Below are 10,713 nucleotides of genomic sequence, written 5' to 3'. Positions count from 1 at the left end.
TCCCAGCAGTGAATGGGTGCGTGGGCGCCGCGTGGCATTGGGGGAAATGTAGTCTACGACCGGCAGCGCCCCCGACTCTCGGTCTGTCCTGGGCACTCCGTCCAGGTATGTTTATTCCCGGTGATTCCGCCCTTTAATTCCTCTTTCCAAACACGATGCGAGATGGATATTTCCCTTAGATCACAGATTTTTTTTTTTTAAAAGCCTTTCGTGAAAAGATCAGGCTGAGACGGGAGCAGAAAAACTTAAGGCAAACTGAAGCGATTTTGAGAGCGAATAGAAGATGATGCCGCGTGTTGCGGGGTGGTCTTCAATCAGGGAAGAGCACTGTATAAATGCATATTATCTAATGAAGTGTGTTCTTTAGGCATGCCTTATGGGGACCACGCCTATAACTGCAGACAACTGTAGGTCTGTTTCTTTCAGCTCACCTTCAACTCCTATTTATTACATACCAATTAAACGGGGCTAATTGACTCCACCTGTTCATTAGAGGAATGACTCAGTAACACCTGTCGTTCTCCTCAATTAACCTGAGCTGCCCCGCAGCGAGCAGGTTGCCCGAGAAGCTGCGGCACATCCCTGGAAGTGTTCAAGAACAGGTTAGACGGGACTTGGAGCAACGTGATCTAGTAGTCCCTGACCGTGGCGGGGATGATGGAACAAAACGAGTCTTAAAAAGTCCCTTCCAACGCAAATTACTAGATGAATTAACGTGACTTCCGCCTCGGTAGCGATGGCGCCCGCCTCGCCCACTTCCGCCTCGGTAGCGATGGCGGCGGAGCTGTTTCCGCCCCGCCCGCGGTCACGTGGGCGGCGCGGCGCAGCACCCGGAAGTGGCGGCCGGCGGGTGCCCCCGGCTGGGCGCGCGGGGCGGGAGGGGGAGAGCGGCGGCGGCGGCCCCGGCGCTCCCGGTCCTGCTGCTCCCGGTCCTGCTCCTGCTCCTGCTCCTCGTGCCCGGGCCCTGCCAGCCGGTGAGCGCCCGGCAGCGATGGGAAAGGCGGGGGTCCCGCTGTGGAGACGGGCCTGCCCCTGATCTCAGCGCCCCGCACCGAGCAGGGAGCTCTGAGGGGCCGGGTGGGCGCTGAGGCGAGCGGGGCGGTCTCTGCTCCCTCGGGACGGCGTCAGCCCTGGATGGGCTGCGCCGGAGGGGACGGGGACTGTGCGGCGCGGGGGTGTCTTTTGGGCTCTGGAGCGGGGTCGTGGCGACCCCTGAGGGAGGGAAGGGAGAGGGTCGGGACGCGGCCCCGCAGGGAGCCCAGAGCCCCCCTTGGGGCCCCGTTTACTGGGGGTCTCTCAGGGGAAGGGGCTGCCTCAGCCTGTGCTGCAGAGGGGAAAGCCTGAGCTGAGGGTGTGGGGTTTTGTCCCCTTCTCCCTGCAAAGCTGTGGAGCCAAATGTGGTTGAGGAGGGGGAAGGAGCAGGGGCTGGGGGCGGTGGGAGCAGCGCTGGGGCAGAGGGGAAGATGCTGCTGCCACATCAGTTACCCATAAATCTTCTTTCTCATTGTCTTTTAAAATCAATAATGAATGGAGTATGTCATTAGTGTAGTGAAATAACTCACAGGGAGACTATTACTAAGTGCTCTGAGCACATCCATAGGTGATTCTTCCAGAGGAATTGTTTTTAAAAGGTTAAAGTTCTTCAGGTTGTTTGGTTTTACTAAAAATGAAATTTGGGTGTTTAGAGGCTGATCATGACCAGCATCAGGCTCTTTGTGGTCTGAGTTACCTTCAGTAGCTGAATCCCTGTTTTGAATTCATGGTTCAGCTTCTCTGTGGCTGGAAATCACCTGTAGTTGTTGTTAATGTGAGTATTTGTGTGTACAAATTTGATGCTGCATTTCTGTGCAAAGGAGAAGAAAAAAAAAAAACATTTCAGTAAGAGAACAAGCAAGTTTCCTCTTGCCTGGAAAGGAAGGCAGCCCTTAGGAGTGGTGATCACAGATGCTCCTTCAGAAGAAAGCTGGTGGAAATCAGCCCAGGCATTAGTGGCCAGTGGCTCACTTCCATGAGTGGTAACAGGTGAACTGGGAAGTTCAAAATTTGGGTTTCAGGTGGACTCTAAACTCGCTGTGGTACCGGACAAGGTACAGGGCCAGTACAAAATCCACCTGCATGGTGCCTTTTCCTTACCAGCTGTAATGACACAGCTCTGTGCTCCCAGCCCCCAGCAATTAGCTTAAGGGTGCTGAAAGACTGAGGTGGCACCAGCAGTGAGGTGATCACAGCAGGAAGAGGCTGCCAACCCTCTCTGCAACCAGAGTGAGCAGCAGGAAGAGTCTCCCTCTCCGGCGCCATGCGGGGCCCTGACCGTGACTTGTGCTCCTTGGCCCTGCCAATGTAACAGGCCAAGATAATGGGTGTGTTAAGGCATTTCCTGTAATTTGTCTGCCACGGTTTTATCACGCTGTCGTTTGCTGAAGAGCTTTTAGGAAGCCATTGATGTGTGGTTGTGGGAAGGAATTAGTGTGAGCCGTGGTTTCCTCGCTCCAATGACTGCAGGCCCCCAGCCCAGGAAAGCATCCTTGCACCTGCTCTGCTGTGCAGGTGGTTGGAATAAATGCTTTTTACCCTTGCTGTAATTTTACCTGCTGCCAGACTTTGATAGAGAGCAGAACAGTTGGTGCAAGCACCAAAGTGAAACCACACAAATTTGAAACAGCAGCCACAGCTGAACATCCCACCTCAAGCCTTTGAACATGGGAGGTGTAGCATGTGCACTGTGGAAGGTGTGTATTTGTCATGCAGTTTAGAAAGTACTTTCCCTTTTAAAATTAATATTTTCTGCACTTGGAAGATGGCAAATGAAGACTGAAAGATGAGGAAATTGTAACTCACTGTTAATCCAGCTGTAACCCCATAAACTGGTTAAGCTGCCCACCAGCAGCTCTCCTGCAGGGACAAATGAATTGGGAGTGACTCACAGAACACAATGAGGTCTTATTTTATGAAGAATTAAGAAACAAAACCTACTGATTTAGACTTGGCAACTGTTAAGTAACAAGAGCAAAAGTTTCTTTCTTTTTTTCTATGCTCGTTGCTGTGTGTGAATTCATGAAAATAATCTCCCAAGGCAGCTGGCTTTCAGGGTGAAGCTATTGAGTCTGCAAACGTCAGAAGTGTTTGATGCCATTTGTTGTATAAATGGAAGCTAATGGTCTCTTGCTGCTTATAAAAAAAACCCAAACAGTTAAAACTTGGAGTTACCTCAGTGTTTATTACTAATTAATGGAGTATTATAAGATACTCATTATGTATGCTTGGACATTCTGGCTGGGGAGTGAATTGGTGGCGTTCCTGTGTGGATCCAACTCAGAATCAATTTGTGCTGTATTAATTGGTGTGCTTCAAGGACTTCTTCATTGGTAACTCCTGACAAGAGCCTGCTTCCGTGTGGATAGAATTAAAATTTCAAGGATTTTCTGTAAATTAAGCCTTGGATCAGGTGATGTTCCTGATGTGCTTTGGGACTCGTTTGGGTCAGTTATACTCAGATGGAAAAACGTGACCTGAATACTGAGTAGTTCATGAAATCATGTCTGTGGTGTGAATTCCTGAGTGAATTGTATGAATATTTATTAGCTATAAACTTGGAGTGCCTTATCAATTTAGAAGAAACCAAGAACATGCTTTAGGTTTTGAAGGCACTTACAGCCTGCAACACAATTGACTTTCTCAGCAGCTGTCACACGGGAATGCTGCTACAGAAGCATTATAATTTCATAATTAGGTTGGTGCAGTAAGGCAGTCAGGTGACTGCCTCTTGGGAGAATAATTGCATGGTTTGATGAAAACTGAGCAAAAGTGAACTTGGTGTGAGTCAGAGGTAGTGCCATCAACTGATAAGAGCACATCAGCCTGCACTGCTTTATTTGCATAGCACAGCTTTTGAGAGCGGCCCATGGTGAAACTGTGCTATTGATTTCTCATTCTCTCTCTTTTTCAGGCTGACCCAAACTGAGATTTTTCTAAACATCATGGGAGAGATTAAAGTCTCTCCTGACTATAACTGGTTCAGAAGCACAGTTCCTCTTAAAAAGGTATGTATATCTTGCATGTGACCTTCAGCCTCGGGAATGCCTTACCCTCCTGAGTGCTTCTATCTCCTCAAAAGGCAAATGATGCCACAGGGCTGAATGTGGGGTATGAATACATAAACAAACTAGTCCTGGTTATTGGAGAAAGAATTTTTAAAAGGCCCAATTTGAAAATGTAATTAATCTCTGAAGCAGTCTTTGGGAATACATTTACCTGCATTATCCCCCCAGAAGTGCAAAGCATGTGCAGTACAGAGGAGGGAATGACCAGCCTTGGTAACTGCTGTCAGATCAGTTAAGGAAGCAGAGCCAGAGCAGTTTGTTTGAGAATGTGCTGAGATGTTTCTCCTGACAGGCACAGGAAATACACAGCTCCATCCTCCTTCCTGCCCTGGTCAGATATAGGAAGTACAGCAGAGAAAATAACATTTTTTAACCGAATCTCCTGCTTTGCCTGTGTTGCCTCCATTTGCATACACCATTTGCTCTCTTATCTGAGTCCTTCCTAAAAGCTTTCATCAAGGGACACCCTGGCCCTGTTAAAAAGCTCTGCTCTTTGTTTTGAGGTGGTTCAGGTTTTACCTTCTGTGTGAGCTGTAGCTGATCTTGATCCATCAACCAGAACAAGAAAAAGGTTGGTGACCTCACCAGTCAGGAGTTAACCACACTGCTTCCTACACAGCTCAAGAGCTGGAGTTAAACTGTCCAGCATGTGGCTAGAAATCAATCAGAACAAGTGCTTAAACCATTGATTCACTGCCTGGGCTCAAGGAAAGAAACATTGTCTCTCAGCCTCAGCTCTCTTGGCATGAAGTAACTTCGGTGTTGTTTTTTCAAAGACTATGGTGTGCCTTTGGAAACACTCCTAAAGGTAAACTTGGTAGTAGCCAGCCTGAATGGATGCAGCATTGCTGATGGAATTACAGCTGAGAACAGCAAGGCCTGAAGCCCAGGGGCTGTGTGCAAGGAGTTGTGTGGTGGGGATTGGGAGGCCTTTTGTACGAGGTTTATGTTTAAATGGTTTCAGTGGTCTGGAGGCTCTGGTATGCAATCCGTCTTTCTTTATAAAGACTTTAGAAAACAACGTTACCATGTGATTCCTCACATGCTCCCAGAGCCTGAAATACTGGCTTTATTAGGAGCAGATTTGTTAGTCAAGCAAATCTGATTCGTGATACACTGTTCTCCTCTGATTGCTGAGAAGCTTAACTGCTGGGTTGGAAAAGCAAATTGTGCTTGTATATTACTGTTCAAAAAGCTATAAAATCTCAATACAGAGGAGATGCATTCTGGCTTCTTGACTCAGGCTTTCCCCCAGAGGTTTGTGCTTGTTGATCTGGTACAAGATGCAGCTTCTGCTGGGTTGTGGAGTTGAAAGAACATCTGGAGTATAGAAAGCAATTTCTGGCAGAACAGGCCTTGTCAAAACAAGTCAAGCTTTGGTGCTGCTAGAAAAGAAGACCCAATTCTTAACACTAATGAAGGCACTAATTATGCCAGGACTTGTGGTACTGTATGAGGAGCTGTTAATTAAGGATAGCACCTTGTGTGTGAGTAATCTCCCTCAGCCTGGTGGCAGTCCAGTGCTCCTGAGATGCTGCCAGATGATGGAAGCACTTTTCCCTCCAGGTCAGCCCTGCAGTGCTGCCCTGGGAGTTGTGTGTGTCTCTATTTCTGGCAGGCAGCTGTAAGTGTTTCAGATCAATAATTTGTGGTGCTAGCTGCTTAATTCCACAGGCCTGCGTAGTTCCAGACCGGTAACATCTTCTGTCTGAGGATGCAAATATCAATGGCTGTTTAAAAAGCTGTCCCTGGGGCAGTGCTGGCTCTTCCAGCCTCCAGCTGCTGCTCTTGGTACCCTGAACTGACCTCCTGGGTCTCCTCTGAGCATGGTGACTCCTTCCCTGATGTGCAGTTCATTATCCAGCTTATGTCACAATGCACAAAATATTCTGTCTGATGGTGTGTGACCACAATTCTGTTCCAACTGTATCCACATTCCAGTTAGAAAACAGCCTGAAAGCTATTGTGAAGAAGAGTAAAAGAAGGTCTTGAGTATTATAACATTTACTAGAAGTTGGAAATTTCTAGAAGCCATCCTGGAAGCTGGCTGAAGAGCCTCACTTGTCTTGTGTTTCTCCTCCCCCCTCTGCCTCTCTTTCCAGATAATAGTAGACGATGATGACAGCAAAGTCTGGTCACTGTACGATGCAGGGCCAAGGAGCATTCGCTGCCCTCTCATATTTCTCCCTCCTGTGAGTGGAACTGCAGATGTGTTTTTCCAGCAAATTCTGGCACTGACGGGATGGGGCTACAGAGTTATTGCTGTGAGTATTCTCAGTCCTGTGTCAAAGGTGGTGTACTTATGCTTGTTGCTCTGATTAGAGGTTGGATAATGAACTTCTTGGTTTTGATTTAGGGAATCCACCAAAAAACTGTGCTAAGTTGCACTACAGAGTAGTTAGCATATGGATCCAGGCTGGAATCTGCTGTATGTCCACAGCAGCATTTACCAAAACCATGTTGACTTCTCAGCCTTCTTTTCTCCTTGTGTGTCCTAGACACAAGTATTTTTTGCCTCCCAGCTGCATCTGTGTTAGCCCTGAGGCAAACACATGAGCTAGTTCAGGGTTTCCATGTTTTCCTTTGGGATGGTGGATAACGTGGTTCTTAGACTATATAATAGCTGCAGATTCACACCTTAAATCCTTCCAGCCTGCTTTTCTGGGGCTTTTCTCAGCTCCTGAGCTGAAGTGTTGATTTGTACAATATATCAAACAGCCTGGCTTTAGGAGTACCACTGTCTTTTGCAGCAATTAATGATTTCTGTCTGTTACACGCTACAAAATCACTGAAGAACCGTTCCAGCTTCCCCTCCCACTGATCACAGACTGAGGCAATGCTGCACTTCCCCCAGCAAACTCTGCTCACACACTTTGTGTGTTTTTGTGTAACTGAGGGGGAGGTGTTGGCACCCTCAGGCTCTGGGGACCTTGAAGAGGAACTTCGTAACATGGGAGAGGCACAGCACTGTCTTGAAACCTTTAATGTGAGAACTGGTACAACTTTGAAGCAGATTGATCTCAGCCAGTTTTTTCTGACTTTGTGCTATTTCAGTTGCAGTATCCAGTGTACTGGGATCACCTTGAGTTCTGTGATGGATTCAGGAAACTCTTAGACCACCTTCAGCTGGATAAAGTAAGTGCTCTGAGACAAGGCAGTGGACAAATTGTTGCAATAAAAACCTGATATTTGAAACAGTCTCATTTAAGAGCCAGTACAAAAAATAGGATACAAAAATACAGCCTACAAATAAAGAGGCTGTGTTGCAATTTCACATTTGAAACTAGTTTATTTTTGAAGGTGAATGCCCTTGGAAATTGTCATGCTTGGCCTAAATTCAACTGCTATTCCAGGCCTATTAAATGGTATGGGTTAACTTCATTTTTTGTGAGGTCCTCTGGAAGTTCTTTCCTAACTCACATAGTACAGAACACCACAGTTGAGTCTATTGGGCTGGAATAGCTATAGAGAACAAAGTGAAATGCTTGAGTTTTTTTCTTAAGCTTGATGAACACAAAGAAATTAGCACTGCGAGTCTTTGGAAAACATTTCCTTTTGTTAGTATTTATCCCATTTATATTGCACATAAAACCGGGAGATGAATGGAACAGTGATTCTTTCAAAAAATGGGTTATAAGGACAAGGTAAACTTGAATGACCTATTTTTATAATGAAACACTGTGCTCAGAGGTCACATTTTGTCATCTGTTTGGTTTTTTTTTTCCCTTGCATTAGGTTCACCTTTTTGGAGCTTCTCTGGGAGGCTTTCTGGCTCAAAAGTTTGCTGAATACACACACAAATCTCCCAGAGTCCAATCTCTGATCTTGTGTAATGCCTTTAGTGACACTTCTATTTTCAATCAGACGTGGACAGCAAACAGGTAAAGAAGACAGACAAGCAGACTCATGGCATTATTTTTTTTTTTTTTTTTGCAATGAAATGTCACATTGATTAGTTGGATATGTGTCTAACCTGATTCCAGCCTGGGGAGGAAGGTGTGGGGTGGAATACTTGTGACTTTTAAAAGCACACCACAAGGAGAATGGAAATGTTAACAATTCAGAGTGTGGAATTAAACAAATTGTTCTGTGATCCTCTGTGTATGTGTGGTCAGATTTAACAACTCTGCCTGTTGTCTAACAAAACCATTTAGAGCAAGAAGAGTGTTGTTCACCATGTTTAAAGTATACTTTTGCCATGTAACTAGAAGTTTCTTCAAGGATTTAATTTGAAGTTAAAACACAAAGTCTCTGCAAGGAAAGAAAGCATTTACAATACAGCATCTTGATGTTGAGTCCTTGGTGCTTGAAGATATTGTTACATCTTATTTCTGTTTTAGCTTTTGGCTGATGCCTGCTTTTATGCTGAAAAAAATTGTCCTTGGGAATTTTGCATCTGGTCCTCTAGATCCTGAAATGGCCGATGGGATTGATTTCATGGTGGACAGGGTAGGTGTGCTCTGATGGCTGTGGTGTCACTCTGTACTTACTGAGTGGGAAGTTGGAGATATTTCTGCTGCTTTCTTCAGTCACTGACCCAGGAGGGAGGAGTGGGAAGTGGATCTTTAGCAGGTGTTGACTGTCACAGCCAGTTACTGAATCGGTTTAACTGATTCACTGACCCTCTACCTTAGTTCTGTTTATTTGTGTCAATCAAGAGGAGTTAAGGAACTGAGGTGGAAAAGGAGAAAATGCTGTAGGCTATGCTCTGGGGGCAGGAACAACTTGTGGAATGTGGTTTAGGCATTTGTCTCATGCAGGGTAATACTAAATTGGAATTACAACCTTCATCCCTTAAAACTATCTTCTCTTTGGCTGTATTATTAATATTGCATTAACTTCCTGCAGTGAAATATGTTGTTAATCAGTGTTTCTCTCTACTGCAAGCTGGAGAGCCTGGGTCAGAGCGAGCTGGCTTCGAGACTCACCCTCAACTGCCAGAACTCCTATGTAGAACCTCACAAAATCCGAGACATCCCCGTAACCATTATGGATGTAAGTGAATCTCAATTTTTTAATTAAACACTATTTCCTCCCTTTGGCAGATGGAGCCACAATATTCAGTTAGCAACTTAGCAAGCATTTGCAGCATGTAACTTCCTATTTAGGGAAGCCTTCTGCTGACTGGGCAACACTGTGACTTTTCTGTGCCGTGTTATGAATTAAATGTTCTGAGCCATATGTTTCCATATTACAGTATTGGCTTGCTAGCTGTCAATGCCCAGGTTTGCTTGTTTCATTAACACCATTCCACAAAGAAGCTGAGGGTCTCCTCTAGGAGCAGCATGCAGCCAATCTGATGTTACAACAAAATCTGAGGTTCAGAACTCACTGCTGGGACTTGTTCCATAGGTGTTTGACCAAAGCGCACTTTCAACGGAAGCAAAAGAAGAAATGTATAAGCTTTACCCTAATGCCAGAAGAGCTCACCTCAAAACAGGAGGCAACTTCCCCTACCTCTGCAGGAGTGCTGAGGTCAACCTGTACATTCAAGTGAGTTCCTGAATTCAATCTACAAATGTGTTTAGCCACAACAGCAGAAGGAAACTCCTGTTGAGCTTCTTTGTTTCCTAATTTCCCTGTGTGCTCTGTGCTGCTGATACCAAAGGGCAGGCTAGGAGCAGCTGTGTCCGTGCTGGGCCAGCTTTCTGTCTCTGAACTCTTATACTCCAGAGCCATGGTTTCACCCTCACAAAAGTTACTCAGAGGGAATGTTTCTATTCTGTGCTCCTACACCTGTTTCTGTGTTATTTCCCATGTCCAACAGATCCACTTGCTGCAGTTCCACGGTACCCGGTACGCAGCCATTGATCCCTCCATGGTCAGTGCAGAAGAGCTGGAAGTCCAAAAGATCAGCCTTCACACCAGCAATGAGCAAGAAGAGCAGTAGGCTTGGGAGTGCCAGTGAAATAGAGGCATTGGTTTGGTGGTCTTCCTGTGTACAATCAGCTGTTCCCACTCTGCCTTTTCCCTTGTGTTAGCCGATTATCACTGTGTGATTCCAACAGGATCAACAGTCGGTGAACTACCCATGGACAGCAACCTCCAGCAGTGTAATGGGATAGATCTGTTTAATTTTTAGTCTTTGGATTCAAGGAAGCATCTTAGAAGACTACACTTTTAAAAACAAAAGACATTTTTTTCTACCAAAGTCTTCACTATATCATGTTCTTAAGCAGAACGGTATTTCTTTTTATATTTTTCACTCGGCTGTACATATTACCACATGCAGATTGTGTACTTATAAGCTGATATATATTTTTGTTGAATATTTGATTTAAAAGATGTTTGTGTCAATATTGCCATCACTTATTTGCTTCGTACATTGTGTTGTAAGTTAGTTTGTTTCTATTTGAAATAAAGCGTTTGAATTTTTAACTTTCTTGCTGCTTAAAAATGGTTTTCAATAAAACTTCACTTTCAGCAAGTGTCTCTTGTTTTGACTCCAAGAAAACAGCAGCCAAGCTCACTTATTTGCCTCTACAACCACCTCTGGAAATGAAGAAAACAACCACCACCTGCTTGAATTAATCTCAAGCTTTAACTATAAGGTTGTAGTGGTTTAGCTCTAAGAAAAAAATGCTGTAGTGTTTTTTTAGTAAAGATGACAAGA

General features: G+C 45.2%; 1 protein-coding gene across 3 annotated transcripts; it reads left to right on the top strand.

Annotated features, from left to right (window-relative positions):
• The first annotated feature begins 81 nt into the window (after window positions 1–81).
• On the top strand, window positions 82–10,523 carry SPG21 (SPG21 abhydrolase domain containing, maspardin). 3 transcript variants are annotated; one of them, XM_053988886.1, is made up of 9 exons: window positions 82–105; window positions 3,947–4,040; window positions 6,203–6,364; window positions 7,155–7,235; window positions 7,836–7,981; window positions 8,441–8,549; window positions 8,988–9,095; window positions 9,453–9,593; window positions 9,868–10,523. In XM_053988886.1, the coding sequence occupies exons 2-9, from the start codon at window positions 3,978–3,980 to the stop codon at window positions 9,988–9,990; spliced, it is 933 nt and encodes a 310-aa protein (XP_053844861.1). In that variant the 5' UTR covers window positions 82–105; window positions 3,947–3,977; the 3' UTR covers window positions 9,991–10,523. The 3 variants fall into 3 exon arrangements, with proteins under 3 accessions (XP_053844861.1, XP_053844859.1, XP_053844860.1); XM_053988884.1 differs by lacking the exon at window positions 82–105 and adding an exon at window positions 857–974; XM_053988885.1 differs by lacking the exon at window positions 82–105 and adding an exon at window positions 2,199–2,360.
• Window positions 10,524–10,713: the final 190 nt, after the last annotated feature.

The sequence above is a fragment of the Vidua macroura genome, chromosome 12 (genome assembly GCF_024509145.1).
Source record: "Vidua macroura isolate BioBank_ID:100142 chromosome 12, ASM2450914v1, whole genome shotgun sequence".
Taxonomy (NCBI): Eukaryota; Metazoa; Chordata; class Aves; order Passeriformes; family Viduidae; genus Vidua; species Vidua macroura.
Note: the sequence above shows the minus strand (reverse complement) of the source record. Positions and strands in the feature narration are given on the sequence as shown.